Source organism: Sander vitreus, chromosome 6 (genome assembly GCF_031162955.1).
Source record: "Sander vitreus isolate 19-12246 chromosome 6, sanVit1, whole genome shotgun sequence".
In the NCBI taxonomy this organism is placed as follows: Eukaryota; Metazoa; Chordata; class Actinopteri; order Perciformes; family Percidae; genus Sander; species Sander vitreus.
The window spans coordinates 12,077,772-12,096,889 of NC_135860.1; the positions used below are offsets into that span (position 1 = coordinate 12,077,772).

Consider the following 19,118-nt stretch of genomic DNA (forward strand, 5'->3'; position numbering starts at 1 on the left):
ACCCAAAGTGTCAACAAAAGCTCTAGCCTCAGTGATCCTCAAATTAAAGAACTTCAGAGGAGTAAATCTGGCAATGTTAAAAGTCAAAGAGAGATCCTCCTCAGATAAGAGTCTTCATTGTTGAGTCCCAGGTCTACGACCGTGACACCAAAGTCCTGAAATCAGTAAAATCTATTTTGAGCTTGAAGGTTCATTCTTGACCTTGGAAATAGCATTTTGGCAAAACAAAAAACAAATCTCAATTCACTTCCTTACTGTTTGTCTGCAACGCTTTGAGCCAAATCTTGTGGTTTTCCGAGCACACATCAAAACCTAAACAATACAGATACTAGTAGTAGCATATAATAAAGTACTAAAATATCCAGAATAAGTATAAAGTTGCAAAAATAAATACACATAGTTAAGCATAAAGAAAAGATTTAATGTTTTCATTGGTAACTGACAGATTTCATGATTTGATACTAACACAAACTTGGTGTTGAGATATTAGCTATTAGACAGTTCTAAAACCAAACTTGGTTAGAAGCTAATGAGTCATCTTTAAAACACCAAACAATACAGCTAGTTGAAAGATGTACTGTGGGTCAGGAGAGAAACCAAATGTGAGTTCTGTACACTGGTCTTTTTTAACAGCATGTATAGACAAACAATAAATAAATGTATGACCATAAGATATTGATGTAAAAGCAGCATTAGCATTCAGGTGCCTATATATCAGGCCTTACCCCTAGAAGTAATAGGATTGGATGAAGCCTTAATGGAGTAGGTGGTGGTGGTTAATGGAGACAGAGGAACAAGAAACACTCGTGGGTTTGTGATTACCTCGGTAAAAAAAAAGGCACTATGCACTTCTTATCAGGACAGGAAACAAGCTCTTTGCATCCACTGACCATCGCAGCTGATGTATTTCAAATCAGACCCCTGTCGGTTCCACTATTCAACCACCCAAACATGATTACACAACTCCCACTTCACGTCTGGTTTCCTGCCAAACTGGCTGATTTAGCCAAAGCACATAGCACATTAGAGAGTAGCGCCAATTTAGCAGTGTAAATTCCTGCTCTGCTTGTTATCGTAGAAAGAGAGGGGTGGGGCACAGGGGAGAATGAGATGAGGACAGGACAAGGAAGGTTGATGGGTAATTCTTCCCCACCCTGATTAGCAGCAACGTCGCTTTTAGCTTTTGCAACTTTAAAAACTACATTTTTACATGTACATTGTAAAAGGTAAAATTGCAACAAAAAAGACTGTACTGAGAGTACCCTTTGGTCAGCTTCTTAAATGTAGTTTCTTCCATCGCTCTCTTGCAAAACAGGATGCTGTACATATAAAAAAATCTTTTTTTCTTTTCTTTTTTTTTTTTAACATTTGACAGCTAGCACAGTAAAACTGCACCCATGCTAATACATCCACAATGTGTTACAATACATTCTTCAAGTCTTTCATACAGACGAACAGCTGACTCACTAGTGTTTGTACCGGTCTCTAATTTGAAAGGGAATCTATAAGCGATGGAAAACCCCCACTGTGGCAGATTTTCACAGACGACAGTATACCCTGGTGGTGCTAAGTCTTCTTTCTGCCCCTCCCCCTGCCTCCTGCAGGCTGTAGAGTATTTCTAGGGGCAGAGAGTGTGTGGGTCTGAAGGTCAACTTTCTGCTGAAGGATCCCTGTGAGAATAAACTCAGCCGTGACGACTGGGAGAGATGCAGAGAGAGCCGGGCTACACAGCAGCCAGTCCTCCTCGCAGGAAATAACTACAGTCTGAGGCTGAGAGGGAGGAGAGTGACAGAAAATATATAATAACAGATATATTGAATGTTATAATGTTAATTTACTGTATCTGACTGAGAAAGTTTGTCTGGTACCTTGTGAGAAGAGGGCATCTTAGGAAGAAAGGTAGCTCCACTGCAAGAGATTATGTCTTTCATATGAACTGGCTCTGGTTTCACAGACTTTGTAACATGGATCTCATACCCCTAAGAGAAAAAGAACAGAAGACAATAGATGCAATACACGACATGCGTCTATACAAGAAATCAACATAAGGCTCTTAGGAATGGAATTTTGTATTACATGTGTACACCTGCCCCGTTTTTTTTAGCCAGCATCAGCATGGTGTGTGGTATCCAACTATCCCTTTACAGCTATGCTACTGATCTGAACAATGCAGGGTAGGAAGAGTATTAAACAGAAATGAAACCATTACTGCATGCTTCCCTCACGAAGTGCCAATAAAACGTAACCAGTACAGTACATTAACAATAAGTGTGAAATCACTTACCACAAGCCAAAGTGTAATGGTATGCAATCAATACTGTGCTCATGAAAATATTTGGGCATGTTCAACAACAAAGAGGCTGAGCTAAAAGCAATGCTTGATGGTAAAAAGTCACAGATTTAAGATCTTTGGGCTGAGGATGATTCTGGACTACCATCATGACTCACTATTCCTCACTGTCAATATTATACACCACCCCGTGCCATCTGCCAAGGGAAATGCCACAATGCCACTCTATCAACCTCTCCCTCAGAAAAAAAAAATATAAGTACAGAAATAAAGGCATGGCAGAGTTAAGAGTACCCGTAAGAGAGACTGACTGCTGGCAATCCTCAGAGACTCCTGCAGGCAGAAATTGAACTTCTTTTCCTGCTCCAGGTCCTTCACAACGAAAGCATTAGGAGACAGGAAGCTTCCAGCCTTACCACTCTAAAAACACGGGGAGACAACAAGAGCAGTGAGTGTCTATATGAGTCTTTATACAAGTGTTGTATTTGTGTATATGCTTCCACATTCATTTATCAGAGAGAAAACTTTTCTGGGGCCCGTTTGACCTGCTAATATAGCAACTAACCTTTTCCAGCCAGTGTGTGGTGACAATGGGAACTCCTTTAGCCACGGCACACAGGAACTTGACAGTCCTGCGCACCTTATCAGTCACCAGACAGTTCATGTCTGCCACACCTTTAGCCATGCTGCCTCCCAACCGAGCCAACACTCTCTCCCCTACTTCATCCACCACGCCGGTGAACAGCACCTGAGAGAATGACAGACACACTGAGTTGTTGAGGTCTAAAGCCATGTTAACTCACACGAGGCTGATTGAACAGATTTCTGGTAGTCTGTCATCCTATGAGTTTAAAAATTTGGAAAATGAGGGCATTAAAACAAGTCTGATTCTGGTCCCTGTAAAGTTAGCAAAGGACAGCATTGGTCATGAATGTCATCATACGTTGATACATTTTGGTTGAATTTTCTGTAGCTGGCTCAAATTAAATCCTCACTCCCAATATATAACAGAACAGTGTGCTTAGAGGAGAACCGAGCCGTTATTTGGTGCAACCTAAGCTCAAAAGCAACTGCCCAAACAAACCAAAATTAATTAAAATTCTGTAAAGTTTGAATGAATTGCTCTAATCTCCATCGGTGTGAACGCACCCTTAAACTGTGTTTCTCATTACAGCCAAATTACATTCTAGTGCATCATTTTTTGGACAAATATGACCACGTGTAAAAGACATAAAACCTTGTAGTCCTGGCTGGCAGCTTGTAATCGACCACTAGCTGCCGGGGATGCAGAGGAGCAGCGAGGGGTCTTTGCCACAGGTGAGGAGCCCACAGGAGCCTGTCGCTTCCGGGATCCACTGCTGGTTGGAGTCTGGGGCTGTTAAATGGGAGAGAAAGGGGGAGGGGAGACAAGGACAAACCGACAAGGACAAAGCATGAAACACACAAGCAGAATGATGAGAATAAGAGCACTAAAGAAAGCAAAGATCACAAACGTTAGAGTAGGAAGTGACTGTGTGAGCAGTAAACCACTTAATTCATTAGTGCATTAATGGTGATGCAGAGCAGGTCAGACTACTCTTGTTGCTGAGAGGGTTGGAGAGAGGTAGGCAGTCCCTGATGTTGATTGCAATACATTATGATGGTTGGAAAGGCTGACTGATAGGGAAAAAAAAAGGCCTTTGGCCAAGGTAAAAGCCTTCCTTTTCAAGGACAGAAGTTCCTGGACACTAATTATATACTACCCAGTTTTCCGTTGGTCTGATTTATGTTTCAGCCCTAATGTATTTTTGTCTCAATCAAGACAACAACTTCTAAAACCTTAAAATGTCCAATGCATGTTTAAAAGTGATAAAGTCACCTCTGATGCCTCCACATGTGGATCCTGTTCAACAGATGTTCCACTTTCTCCCTGCTCCTCTTTCTTCTTTTTCTGGACCATTGATGGCCGACCTTTGCCTCTCCTCTCAACAGTCTCCTCCTCCATTTTCTCACTCTCTTCTTTCACCTGTCCTTCAGTGGGAGAATCTTTTGCGTTCTTTGCTTGAGCGCTGGATGCTCTACCTCTTCTTTTAGCTTGGACTGGAATGTCATCTTTTGTTTCACCATTTTCTTCTTCCTCTGCTGCCTCTGGTGTTTGGGCTTTCTCCTTCCCTTTGAACACGTTGGCGCTACTGCTGGAATCCTCTTCTTTATTTGCCTGCAACTCTCTTTTTCTTCCTTTTCTTTTGTCTTTAGCCTCATCTCCATCACTGATTGCAGGAGCTACTGGTGCCTCCACAGTCTCGCTCTTGACCGCTTTTTGGCCTCTGACATTCCTTTTAGGCACAGGTGAATCTTCACTGGCACATCTCTCCTCCTGATTAGAAGGGCCTTGCTCATCTGCAGCAGCAGGTTCAGAGCTATTTTCATTGGCTCGCCGTCGCCCTCTTGTGGTACTAGCCTGCTGAGAGTCTGCCTTCTCATTTTCATCCTCATGGGGAACCTCATTAGAGGATTCCTCTGCTTTCCTGCTCTTCCTGCCTCTGGCTGTAGGTTTGGGAGCCAAATTCAGTTCACTCTGACTATTGACAGGAGGGATGGAGTGTGGCTCTGCTTCTGTTTTCCTCCCTCTTCCACGCTGCCTGCCTCCTCTTCCTCTGCCCTGAGAGCTCACGCTGCAGCTGGAAATCTCTGAGTTGAGGGAGTTGGTGGAGTTGGACCTAGAACGGATTCCCTGAGGAGAAACCTCATTACTCGTTACTCGTGTTGCCTCTGCAGCCACCGTCCTCCTTCTATTGCTGCTTCTGACGATGGCTGCCTGGGGTGGCCCACTGGTCCCCTTTGCTCCTCGGCCTCGGCCTCTCCCCCTGCTCTCCTGGGTGTTCACACTTGAAGCAGACCTCTCTGAGCTGACTGAGTTGGATGAGTTAGAGCGAGATCTGGTTCTCCTCGCTGGGACATCATCATTGGCTGATACGGTTGAGTCTTGTTCCTGCTCGGTTGTACACGGGGCAGCAGTTGTTCTGGCTGCTCTTCGACTTCTTGCGGGTGTTTTGGGCTTGTTTTCTTCTTGCTCTTTTTCTTGTTTTTCTTTCTCCATTCTTTCTCGTTCTTCCCTCTCCAGTCTCGCCTGGTGTTCTTGTTCCTTCCTCTCCCTCTCAAGTCTCTCTTCTTGTTCCCTCTTTGCCGTCTGCAAGCTCTCTTTTTCTCCTTGTTCCTTTCTTTTTTCTATCCTCTCTTTCTTTTCCCTCTCCAATCTCTCCTTCTCTTCTCTCTCTGCCTTTTCATGTTTTAATCTCTCTTTTTCTTCCTTCTCCTTTCTTTCCCTGCCCAATTGTTCTTCTTTTTCCCTTTGTGCCTTATCAGCTCTTTTCTTTTCTTCTTGTTCCTTTCGTTCTCTGTCTATTCTATCTTTTTCTGCTCCCTCCTGTGCAAGTCTTAACCTTTCTGCAATTATAGCCTGCAATCTTTCTTGCTCCTTTCTTTCCTTTTCTATCCTCTCTTTCCTCTCCAACTTCTCCTTCTCTTCTCTCTCTGCCTTTTCACGCTCTAATCTCTCTTTTTCCTTTCTTTCACTGTCTATTCTATCTTTTTCTGCTCTCTCCCGCTCAAGTATTAACCTTTCTGCAATTTTAGCCTGCAATCTTTCTTTTTTCTTCCTTCTCTTTTCTTTCTCTTTCTAATTTGGCTTCCCTCCTTTCTTCTTCTTCCTTCATTAGGTTGGCTTTTTCACTGTGCTTGTTTCTCCCCGTTTCCAGCCTTTCTTCCTTATCCTCATGATCTTTCTGTTCCCTCATGGATTTTTTTCCTCCTTTAGCCTGCACTACCTCCTCCTCTTCCTCACTCTCCTCCTCATCAGGTCTTGCTTTTCCTCTCCTTCCTCTGGTAGTTGGCAAAGCTTTATTCTTGCCTCTTGTCTGTCTCTTGGGAGGTTCAGAACACTCTGCCTGCTCCTCCGCTTCTCTTAATCTTGTCCTCGTCCCTCGTGTACCTCTAATAGTGGTGCCACTGGTTCCAGCTTCAGATTGTCTCCCCTTTCCCTTCTGAGGCTGCAGACCTGTTTTTGTTTCCGTTTTTGTTTCCAAGGGCTGAGTTTCAACAGTGGAGGACTCAGAATTAGTGAGCGGTTGTGTCTCCTCTTCTTGAATTTGCTGTGGCCTTGCTCTTCTTTTTCTAGGACCTGGAACTGAGTCTTCTTCATCGCTTTGCTCACCGTCGCATGTACCCATGGGCTGAGTTTCAACAGCAGAGCGCTCAGAGTTTGGGATTGTTTGTGTCTGCTCCTCTCCAAGCTGCAGTGGCTTTGCTTTTCTTATTCGTGGACCTGGAATCAACTCATCATCATCACTTTCTTCATCGTCACTTATACGCATTGGCTGAGTTTCAGCTAGAGACAGAGCTTCACTGAGGTGGCTCTTCTGAGGTTGAGCTGCCTCCCCATGTTCTTCCCTCTCATCTGTTCCATTCTGTGATGTGGGCTTAACTTCTAGTATAGAGGAAATAGGATTTTCTTTATCCAAACTCTCCTCCTCCTCAAAGGCAGATATTGGTTGGGTTTCAGCCATGGCGAGAGTAGATGAAGTAGGAAAGTCGAAAGCCTGAGTCTCAGCAGTAGCAGTGTTTTTTCTTTCATCTTCATCGGTTTCATCCTCTGAATCACTGGAGGGCTCTAAAAGATATGCCTGTGTTGCTTCTAGGGCCAAATCTAACTGACCTTCTTTAGCAGACATGACTGAACATCGGGCAGGTTCCTCATTCTCTCCATAGGCCTGCGTAGCCTCCAGATTTGAATCATTCTGCATGGAGGTTCTGTCTGCATATTCTTGGGTATCTTCCAGATTCACACCCCCCACCAGAGAGACAAAAGCTTGGGTGCTCTCCATTGCTAGAGTTTGGGCCTGACCCTGAGCCTGCAGGTGGTTGCTGTCAGACGATCCCAGCTGGAAAGACCCTCCTCTGCTGGACTGTTCTTCTTGTTCATCCTCAGAAGAGTCAAGGCCAAAAGCTTGAGTGGGGTCCATGGTGTGGTCCTCTGAAGGGTTGGCCTGGCAGTCTCTGGTCTGAAGAACGAAGGACTGCGTCTCAGCCACGACAAATTCCTCATCCTCCTGGCTGTCTGAGACAGTAGACAATGGTATAGGTCTTATAGCAGGGGCTACCGCACCTGGGAGATGGGGGATAGACAAAATAAAGATTGTGCAAGGTCTTAATATATTTTCCATCTGCTATACCCACTGTCTTAGAAACAGGCACAACGTTATGTGTGATTTGACTAAGCATTACTATCAAAAGCTATTTACTCACCTCTAAATGGACCTGTGGAGGGGCTCAGGAAAGCCTGAGTCTCCATGTCTTCCACTTCTCCTTCTGAAACCATCCCAAAGAGAAAATAACAAAATTAAAAGGCAATTTAAACACGCTTATATGTCATGTTAATAAATATGTTAAAATCCCGAACAATGTATACAGTGACTCAAGGAGGTTATGGCGCGTCTTCAAATTGAGAAAGAGGTCTACTTTAAATGGATCACTTAAAAATAGAATAAAATCTACGTTCCCTTCATTGATTATTTGGAGAATCTAAACAATAAATTGAGAAATTGATCGGCAGCTGAAACAATAACAAAAGATCATCTTTAGCTTCAGCTATAGGTTCTCATTTGAAGACTGACTGACTGTTTACCTGACACCTGTATAGGAGTGGAGCAGTTCTGCTTAAGAGGAACCAGAAACCCAGGTGTATTTTCTCTGGGCAAGCTTGGAATCTGGCCCTCACAGGTCTCTCCAAAATCTACCTTCTCATCTTCCACATCTGTGTCACTGTCACCTCTGAGGTAGTCTGGATTAACATCTGTGTCTGCTTCCGACTCTGACTGAAGAGCTTCTGATGTGGTACCAGGACCCACTGACAAGGTTGGGACAGCAACAGGTATGACCAGAGGAGAGCCGTCTTCCACATCTGTGTCGCTGTCAGACAAAATACCCAAATCAGCTCTCGCATCTGCAGCGGTGCATGATTCTGTGACAGCAGACACCATCGAGGGTTCACTGATGGCAGGGGCAGGAATAGCTTCATCATCTGTGTCACTGTCTGGATGCAGGCTGTGAGGCGCAGGAGGGATGGATTCAGGCCCAAGTGGCACGATATCTAATCTAGTGGGAGTTTCATCTATTTTAGAGCATGTGTTATTTGTTCCACGTTTCTTTTCTTCTTCCTCGTCAACATCTGTGTCACTGTCTAGGTGGAAATCTTTCAGCTGCGTTGAAGGAGCAGAGTCAGCTGTGTGTGTGCTCTGAATTGATGTGGGTTTTGCTTTTGTAGCAGCGTCTGACACAGGAGCATCGTCATCATCCACATCAGTGTCACTGTCCATAGTGACGCCCTCTGGCCGAATAACTGAAATGACATGAGGAGGGTTGGTGGGGTCAGCAGAGGAAGGCACAGATTTGGGAACTTGGTCTGAGGCATAATCATCTTCATCGACATCTGTATCACTGTCCATGTGAAGCTGGGCTGTGTCTGGTGGCTGATCAGCTTGTTGGTTTGTATTCATGGTCACAGGACCCGCAGAGGCCACTCCTTCCTCCTCTCCCTCTATATCAGTGTCACTGTCCATGTGAAATTCAGGGATCACATCTGTGAAGATTGATGGTGTGGATACAGGCAATTCATCTTCTCCTGTAAGACTGACGTTGCTTTCCTGTTTCACTGGCACATGCTGTCCACTTTCCTCAGACTTTCTCCCTCTGAGCGCTGCTCTTTCTTCTTCCCTTTCTTCCTCCTCTTCACTGTCATCCACAACTGCAAGTGCCTTTTTTTTCATCGGTTGCTGTCGCCCCACAGCTAAGTCTGTCTCCTCCTTGCTGAAGCTGACATGTCTGTAAGGCCTATTTTTAGTGGAGGAGGACGGTGTGATGGGACTTTCATCCTCACTGCAAAATAGTAAAAAGAAAACGTCAAAAGCATTATAATTCAGAAGTGAAAGAAGGAATAAACTGTATAGAAGCACATATTTGAAGGGATTAGTCGGCGTTATATATATATATATATATATATATATACACACTTGTGTAAAAAAGCGTAACGTAAGATGTTGCTAATATACCTTTCAGGGACGATTTTGTTTGGGGGACTCAGGAATGTTGAACATGTGGGACTTGATTTATAGGAGTCAGAATCAGACACTGTAAAAGATAACGAAGACGTAAAACATCAGATAAAAAAAAGGGCTTAATTTCTATAAATATATTTACATTATTTACATACCCAAAGCCTTGCGCCTCCTGTCTCCTCTTTCTCCGTCTGAGTCTGAGCCAGATTCTGGGACCAGGGTCCCCTGTGGCTGGGTTGGAGTTTGCTCAAAGGACAGGCAACTGGTTCTGACAGGATTCTTCCTTGTGTCCTCCTGATCAGGTGATGACACCCTAGTTTTTGTACTTCTGTTGACACATTTCTTGCTGCCTGTGATTGTGTCACCTCCCTTTTCTCCTGGGGCATCTGGCAACGGGGCCTTAACCCCTGAATTTCTGCTTACAGGAGTCCTCATGTCCCCTTGAGAAGGGACTGTGTCTACAGCGCAGCTCACATACTGACATGGGATGTCTGCCACCACCAAACTGTCACGTTCACTGAGGGCATAGCGTACATTAGGAGTCAGCTTTAAGCGGCCCTTGTGGGTCCCATTCATGCTCCCTAGGTCCCAAACCAAAGCCTCTACGTCCACTTCACTGTGACAACCTCTTCTCCTGTAGACAGAGACGCAGATCGTAGCGTGCTGTTTGGATATCGAGGGTGCTGGTAAAGGCAGGGTGCAGGTGTTGGGGTCACGGCCCAGCACATTATCTCCCAAGAAGAGTGGTAACTCTGGGTGACAGAGAATGTCCATCAGAAGAAATACACAGACAAGACCTGTTCATGCAAGTTAGGCAGACTGTGCATAAATCAACGAACCATAGGTGTAATAACAGCAACAATAAGCCACTCACCTGTCTCAGGGACGTGCTCATTTTTTAAGATGCACAGTTTAGCCAATGGTCGTCCCCTCTTATTTTTATTCTCTTCTTCATTTTCTTCCTCATCTGACTCCAAGATTGAGTCACAGATCATCTGAGTAGCATCCATTTCTCACACAGGGTAAGACAGGGCGACTGTTACACGTAAACACAGATATAAATGGCTATTAAGACTTTAATTTTAACGTATATAATTCCCCCAACGTTACCTTTAACTGGCCTTGAGAACATAGCCTGATATGCATGAACTAACTAGCGTCAACGTTAGAAATTACTAGACAACTCCGTGCGGCTAGGGTTAGCCTAAATAGCTTATTGGTGATCTCTTCAGCTATACTTTTTGTTGTATTATTGCTAGCTAACTAAGAGCGTAAAGCAACGCTGATACAACTTTCTAAACGTGTATGAACATCTCATCATAATCACGTCACAGCAACCCCACTTGCGGTCAGCATAAAAACAAACTTACGGAAAATACGTTACCCGCCAGTTTGGGTAACGTTAACGTGAATTCAAACGTCAACATTACAATTTCAAGTAGCTACTGTCACTGTATAATTTCGCCATTATTGTCAATGAGTAGCAAATAATATCCTCAATTTAAACATTTGCTACAACTTCTCAAGAAAATAATCCCAATTAACGTTCGCGTTAACTATCAGAGCAGTTAACGTTACCTTGAAAATGATGAAGGAAGTGTACATGATTAAACAAGTGGCATGACCGTAAAACGTTAGCTCATATGTACATTTCCAATGTGGGTGCAATACGAGTTTGTCTTAACATAATCTGGAAAAAAATATTTACTTTGATTCCTACCTTCACACGCCTTGCTCAGTGTGGGGAGGAGATACGATAAACGGAAAAACGTGCACATCCTGGAAGAATCGACTACGCCCAGAAGATGCGTTCCCACTGCAAGCGATTGGCCAATATACCAATCACTCATAATGGACTCTGTTTCCATTGGCTATTTAAACATCAGTCCTACTTTAAAAGTCTCCGATTGGACCAACATTCCCCGCACAACCACAAGCCGGACACCCGTATCTTAAAGGTACCAAATCACAAAGTCCATTTGTCTTCATGAGTTAGACAGTTGTTAGCTAATTAGAAATGTACTATAGATAAATAAAATAGCAACAATAACTTAGGCTTAAAACAATGTAACATAACCAGGGGTTTCAAGCATGGATGTAATATAAGAACATGGGGTTCCATTCTACAGATCTGCTTTATTTTTTATTTTCACATTTTTTGGCGCAATGCTCGACAATTGCCCTGGCTCCCAGGAACTCAAGGGGCCCCAAAGAAAGTTTTTTTTCTTCAATATTTAACATTTGTAACATAACCTGTGATAAGGGCCTTGAGGTGAGTGCCTCTTTTTACCTAAACCTTTAGGACCTGTCTTGCAGAGGGTCCCTGTGTTAAAAGGTAGTTCAAGACCATTATCATTTCAGTTGTGTGCTTATATTTTGCATACTTTACCACACAGCAACATTGGGGCCTGTGTTGCAGGAGGAATATGGGCACAGCAGCTAATTTTTGTCCTGGGGCCCCGTTGCAGGTTATGCCAGCCATGTCTTCGGCACCAGCAACAGTTTAGAGTCTTGTGTTTATATAACATAATAAAGTAACACAACTACTTACTATATTGTTTGGTTTGCCTGCATATTCACCTCCATGCTCTCCACAAGAATTTTAATGCAAAACCTTACAAGATACTATGAATGCATAAAATAGTTTTTTACTTGTCGAGCCTCAAAGATATTGAAGCATTCCAAATTAAGTAACATAGTTTGTTGGTGTTAATATGTGTAACTGTTCTTTTGATGTTGTATTCCAAGATCATATAAACGCTGCCAGGGTGCAATGAACATATGTTCTTACGTTTGACTCATATTTGTGGGAATGTGGCTTGGCACAGAAAAACTATTTGGTCTGACTCTATCATGTGCCCTTAACCATCATGCTTGCGGAGAAGAAACACATATATTATACCTCATGAAATACTCCAACCATATTTAATCTAGTGCCTGTCTGCACTGACAAGCCATGGGTACTTAACTGTTTCATAGCTTAAGGCTCATGGAAAAGACATTAAACCTACTTAAATCAGTACATAACAAAATTGAATGATGCAGCTATTTTTCATCGCATCATTCGCTGCAGGAAAGAGCACATGAATGCATTATTAACCTCTACTACAGAAACTGCTGACCTCAACAGAATTAACATTCATCCATCTCTAGAAATCCCCCTTGATATGATCCAATCCTTTATACTTACACTGTTTTGAAATGTGATTGAAATTTGATAGCTGAGTTGTACGTTTTTTCAGACAAATAATTTATATCCTAGCAATAATTAAAGACACACACGTTTTCAAATTTCAATTTCATTTTCAATTTTATTTGCAGTAACTCACAAGAGATATCTAATGTATGCTAAAATGTAATTCTAGCAATGCTTCAGACAGTAAGCATTTTCCTTGGTCACCTTTGTGGTTGTTCTTTTCTGATTCTTTTTCGTTTTGGCATTGATGTCTTGACCTTCACATCTTTATCTTTAAGCATCATCGTCAGCCTCCTCCTCAAATTCACCCTCTTCTTCAGCAGTAGCATCCTGGTACTGCTGGTACTCAGACACCAGATCATTCATGTTGCTCTCTGCTTCAGTGAACTCCATCTCATCCATACCTTCACCTGTGTACCAATGCAAGAAGGCCTTACGGCGGAACATGGCTGTGAACTGCTCTGAGATGCGCTTGAACAGCTCCTGGATGGCTGTGCTGTTGCCAATGAAAGTGACAGCCATCTTGAGGCCACGGGGTGGAATGTCGCAGACGGCGGTCTTCACATTGTTGGGGATCCATTCGACAAAGTAACTGCTGTTCTTGTTCTGGACGTTGAGCATCTGCTCATCAACTTCCTTCATGGACATGCGCCCACGGAACACGGCGGCGACGGTCAGATAGCGGCCGTGACGTGGGTCGCATGCAGCCATCATATTCTTGGCATCAAACACTTGCTGGGTCAGTTCGGGAACTGTGAGGGCTCTGTACTGCTGGCTGCCTCTGCTGGTCAGTGGGGCGAAGCCAGGCATGAAAAAGTGCAAACGGGGGAAAGGCACCATGTTGACAGCCAGTTTGCGTAGATCAGCATTGAGCTGACCAGGGAAGCGCAGGCAGGTGGTGACCCCACTCATGGTGGCGGACACAAGGTGGTTAAGGTCTCCGTAGGTGGGTGTGGTCAGTTTGAGAGTGCGGAAGCAGATGTCATACAGGGCCTCATTGTCAATACAGTAGGTTTCATCTGTGTTCTCTACAAGCTGGTGGACTGAGAGGGTTGCATTGTAAGGCTCAACCACTGTGTCTGACACCTGAGGACAGAAAACACACAGAATCTTTCTTCACTCTCATGATCTTAGAAGAGAAAACCTAAGGCAAGAAAACCTCAAATGAAAACAAAAAATGTGTATGCTCTTTTACAAGGATAAGTTACCTTGGGGGAGGGCACCACACTGAAAGTATTCATGATACGGTCGGGGTACTCCTCACGGATCTTGCTGATGAGCAGGGTTCCCATACCGGATCCAGTTCCGCCACCAAGAGAGTGGGTGAGCTGGAAGCCCTGCAGGCAGTCACAGCTCTCTGACTCTTTGCGAACCACATCCAGGACTGAGTCCACCAACTCAGCTCCCTCTGTGTAGTGACCCTTGGCCCAGTTGTTTCCAGCACCACTCTGACCTGGTGGGGAAGGAATGACACACAGGTGAGCCATTCTTTCCCCCTGCTCATAAAAGGCTTTAGTAATTCACTGTCATGAGACTATGGCTTTATTCCACCCACCGAACACAAAATTGTCAGGTCTGAAGATCTGCCCAAAGGGTCCAGACCTCACAGAGTCCATGGTGCCAGGCTCCAAGTCCACCAGAATGGCTCGAGGCACATATTTACCTCCTTCGCAAGAAAGAGAAAAGACGAGGGGAGAGAGAAAACATACCAATTCAATAATGCAGTAAAACCACAGTCTTGTGTTTTTACACAGGATATATGATGTGAGAAAGACATGAGATGGTAATGACATGTCTCAAGTTGTACTTCAGAATAAAATGGCAAAGCTGAACATGAGTTCATATGATATACCCTTCATTTATATACAAAAAAGATGTTAGGAAGTTAACTGACCTGTAGCCTCATTGTAATAGACACTGATCCTGTCCAGCTGCAGGTCACTGTCTCCATGGTAAGTCCCTGTGGGATCGATGCCGTGCTCATCGCTGATGACTTCCCAGAACTACAGACACAAAATGGAAGGGATCGCATGACAGTTACTTGCAAAGAAAGTACACATGTATCCATTAGCAATGTGGTTTATGTGACTGGGGACTTTAAACGAGTAAAACAGCAGTGGGTTTGCATTTTTTGGATTCTGATGAAAATGACTAGATTTTCCCTTTCACCAAGCCATATATTAACCCATTCATTACAATGCATCTGTTAATATTTCGTCATCGACTGATATGTAAAATGCAAAAGAGGGAGCACAAAGGGGCTACAGATCACTCCAAGGCAACACTGAAAATAAACTCCAGGCAGTCACACTCTGGGGTGTCGGACTGGGTGTGAAAAGGGGACTGAGTACCCAGGGCCGTCATTTGATGAGGGCCCAAAAAGATGCTAGAATGAATAGCTTGTGGATGTGGGAAGGGGGCCATAGAGAGTGCCTTTGTACAGGGCCCAGAATTTTGTGCTACGCCCCTGGTCACACTAGTGAAGACACACAGAGATTGTCTTCAGATCTGTATTCATATCTTGTTCCCTGTATACACTCACAGTGTGTATGTTATGCATTGAATCCCATATGCAGGAGTGACTGTTGCATATGCAGGCAGCCATTTGCGTGCACATATTTTTTGTGATATCTTCCAACTAAGGCTTTTTTGTAATATAGCCTGTGATTTTCTGCTAACAGCAGCAATAGGAGGATTTAGAGTAATCTGGATAAGCGGGCTGTATTGCTGCTCAGTACTTAAGAGATTAGCAGTCAGCTGTGGTCTAAGTATCATGACATTTAAATAAGACCATATGAAAGAAAAATGACCAAGGGACCTTAATACGAGGCAGATAACAGCAGGATAAAGAGAACAAAGAGTTGAAACAGAACGACCAAAAGAGATATTTGACAGTGACATGGTAGATGGCCATAAGTAAAGACTGAAAAAATCAAAGTGAAAGAATGAGGACAATAAGCAGGAAAGCAATGCCACACCCTGACCTAATTTAGTATGTAGCTCTTCAGCAATTCTGTCAATCATATCAACTGGACATCTGACCCTAACCCATGAGTCCTGGGGGAATGGAAACAAATGGGGATACTCACTGCCAGTGGTTATTTTAACACCATGTTGGGCAACACAAAGACACAAATGAAACTCCATGCTTTAAAAGAGGAGATGGATATTAATGTACTTCATCAACTCCAATTGCACAAGCCTATGCCTAAACCTTTGCTGCAGTTTGCACTCTTTTGGCTCAACTGCTATAAAAATGTAATACAAGTATACTGTATACAATGGTAATATGTTGTCTTTATTTTATATAGTTCTATAGCTATTCCAACGTATTGCCAGCAATTGCATATCAAGTCAATTGAGAACCCAATGACTTCACCCACTGTGCATCAGCTGTTTCCTCCATTCCTCCCCCACCCTACCCCTAATTTGGTTAGGAGAGGAAACTATTGATTACAAAGACAGGCCCTGCTTTACTGGACATTAAAATCTCTGTCAGCAGAGCACCACTACGATAATGATGTATCCTGTAATATATGGGTCATTGTTAATGTGGTCTACGAAGTATATTTGAATACCAGTGCAAGATTCCTGTGTGTGTTTGAGAGATCCCACTTAAACATATGCTGTCTGTAGCAAATGATCAGTTGTAAAACAAAATAAGACAGGGATAATAATGGGCCAAGAAGACATACTGTAGCAGACTGCAATTGTTACTGTAGGACTGGGTGGGTGATGTATTGTGAGGCAGACTGCAGAGCCAAATGTCAAATGCATTACAATGATATGCAAGAGTGAGAGTATTTCATTTCTAAAAGCAATGATGATGTCTTTCAGAAAATTCCCTTTAACAGTATTTTTTAAAAGGAGCAATTCTGTCTTCACCAATTATCCATGCCACACCCTTTCCAGGGCCCCCCTGCTTTCTCACCAGCTGGAATATCAGTATGCAGCCCGCAGGAATCAAATCTAATCAATATGGGCTATTGATCCATTAGTCATTTGAGGGAAAAATGAACCAGGCCTCCCATCCCAGCTCCCACTCATTGTCTGAAAAAACAGCCATATCTGCCTGTGCAAGACAAAGAAACCAGTGCAGAGTAGGCTACACTGACTGAGGAGCTCTGACAAGTGAAGAATGGACTGTTTTTTTTTTCGTCTTCTTTTTCCCCCCCCCCAGACAATATCTTGAGGTCAATTGAATCCTCAACTGTTGAGACGCAGACACGCCCGGTGTTGTGTGAACAAAACCGTCGAAACACAAGAGCCCCGTTATACCGTTATTTCAATGCGAGTAAGCACGGTCCGCTGCTCCACACCCACCTAGTTAGGCTACCGCAGTGCACAAGATGCAGACAGAAAGGAACAGATCAGATTAATATCACAGTTGTTGATCAACATTTAAGAGTAATATTTAATGATTATGATGTGTTTAAATACACAAAAGTAGGCTAAAATATGTAAGCCTACAAATAGAATAAATGTTTTTATTTATTTGTGCATAATGAGACAAAAAGAGTCCTTTGTCTTCATACATAATCAAACAATCAGCCATAGCCTACATAAAGACTTAATGAGTATGTCCTGCATAATGAGCCTGTGGCGTTTTCATTAGTAAGAGGAAACGTAATTTTGTAAAGGAATAAATCAATCACAATAACTATATTTCTCAATAATTTTCTTACCTTGGCACCAATCTGGTTGCCGCACTGGCCGGCTTGGATGTGCACGATTTCCCTCATAGTGGTTACTAAAGTTTTACAACGACGAGCAGACGCGTACTCGCGGGCGAGGAGCCGACCCTAGACTAATGTGAAAGTGCCGGACAATGGATTTATATCGTTGGAGCGTTTCCAGAACGAGGCTGGGGCCGGGGAGTGGGCGTGGCTAGCCCCAGACCCAGCTGCTGCGAACGGGGATTGGCTGAGAAGCCTGACCCACAGCCGGAGTAAGGAGGGACGCTTCGGCAGATCAGGGTGTGGAAATAAAATAACAGCGATTGACCAGATTTAGATTTTACCAGCTAGTGTCCAGAAACACCCAGTGACATGTATTACAGTTTTCTTGTTTCTTGGTTTTTCAGAGGCGAACAACCAATCAGCAGTTTTAAATTACTCTTTTGACTGTAACACTCTCTGCAGAGTAGACAGATGGCAGACATTTCAGTTTCAAGCCAGGGACAAGATGGGGTCAGCCAGCTCAAGTCCTTTGTCTCACCACAAGACTCCATTAGTAGCTGTTCTGTTTGTTTTTTTTAATCATAGCTATTACATGATCTTGATAATTAATTAATGAACTCTTTTGTCTGTCAAACTGTCAAATCAGAGTTTTAAGCTCAGTAGGCCATGAGTCATGTTAAACTGGGATCTGGTGCATTTTTTCTTTTAAGACCTGTGTAGCCTTCGTGTAGGCTAAGCACTGAATGTGAATGCAACCCTCGGAGAGGCTTTGGGAACTAACATCCCTCATCCTCGACTCAAAGACCTGGACAAAAAGGAGGAGGAAAACATCTTTGCTCCAGGAACCCTCACACCTGTGGCAAAGAATCTGGGCTCAATGCTTGACGTCTGGTCAGAGTGATAGGATATAGGTGAGCCAGGCCCCTGATGACTGATGCCAGATCCCATCCTACAGGAGCAAATCCAAAACCCTCCATGTCTATGATATAACAGTGGATTACAGTATGAGCTAATCTCTGCCGCTGGATGACCTTATTTATATGAAATAGTCTAGTTTAAAATTACTTCAACTTAATGTATATTTTACTCAACTAAATGTATGTTACTAATAGAAGCAATCATAGTCTTACCACTGGGTCTCCATTGCAATTGTGTACATTATTACTGTGATATCTAAATACATAACACATGTTGGTGTGCAGCAGCTACTTCAGGCATTATTCCAGTACAGCCATCAATCATGTAGAAGAGCAACTGTTGAGATACATTAGTGATGAGTTGACTATAACATGTTTTTATTTTTCTAGGTGAACATTAATGGTGATGGTTAACATGTCATCACGGACAGCTAATGTACTGTATGGGCAACTTCTTTTAAAATCACAACATAAACCTATAATGTGTTTTTTAGACTTGTAATCATGTGTTTTGTGTGGTGTGTTCTCTGTCTGCTAAACACTGTACCCTCTATAAATCAGACATTCAGTGCACAAATAAGCAGTAGAATATTATGTAAGAATGTCAGGCCCGGTTACAGACTTTGCTGAGACAGCTGGCAACTGATTCCTTAGGCAATGCAAAGAGACCAAGGTCAATGGAAATCAACAGTTTCAAACTATCTCGAACAGCTAAAACACGATTTTAATGGTTAATGTATACACTCAGTGGCCACTTAATAGGTACACCTGCAATGTAATGCAATCAACACAACAACACTGCATAAATTCTACCTCTACGAAGTTTATAATGTTACATGTTTGTTGTGGAGGAAGGTCTAACATTCCTGACATTATTGGGATGTGAAATCCAATTGTTTATTACTGAGGTTATCGTTTAAGGTGATGTTGTACTGGACTACATTA

At 43.2% G+C, this 19,118-nt stretch overlaps 2 protein-coding genes across 2 annotated transcripts; both read right to left on the reverse strand.

The window, feature by feature from the left end:
• Nucleotides 1-400: 400 nt before the first annotated feature.
• mdc1 (mediator of DNA damage checkpoint 1) lies at nucleotides 401-11,167 on the reverse strand. Its single transcript, XM_078252567.1, has 13 exons — nucleotides 11,102-11,167; nucleotides 10,256-10,417; nucleotides 9,537-10,133; nucleotides 9,376-9,454; nucleotides 7,953-9,202; nucleotides 7,574-7,636; nucleotides 5,959-7,433; nucleotides 4,149-5,876; nucleotides 3,528-3,665; nucleotides 2,856-3,038; nucleotides 2,585-2,710; nucleotides 1,869-1,979; nucleotides 401-1,770 (listed from the first exon to the last, which is right to left on the reverse strand). The coding sequence occupies exons 2-13, from the start codon at nucleotides 10,389-10,391 to the stop codon at nucleotides 1,567-1,569; spliced, it is 6,090 nt and encodes a 2,029-aa protein (XP_078108693.1). The 5' UTR covers nucleotides 10,392-10,417; nucleotides 11,102-11,167; the 3' UTR covers nucleotides 401-1,566.
• A 1,511-nt stretch (nucleotides 11,168-12,678) lies between these two features.
• tubb5 (tubulin, beta 5) lies at nucleotides 12,679-17,377 on the reverse strand. The gene is made up of 5 exons (XM_078252566.1): nucleotides 17,263-17,377; nucleotides 14,472-14,580; nucleotides 14,133-14,243; nucleotides 13,786-14,030; nucleotides 12,679-13,663 (listed from the first exon to the last, which is right to left on the reverse strand). The coding sequence occupies exons 1-5, from the start codon at nucleotides 17,317-17,319 to the stop codon at nucleotides 12,851-12,853; spliced, it is 1,335 nt and encodes a 444-aa protein (XP_078108692.1). The 5' UTR covers nucleotides 17,320-17,377; the 3' UTR covers nucleotides 12,679-12,850.
• Between the last annotated feature and the right edge of the window lie 1,741 nt (nucleotides 17,378-19,118).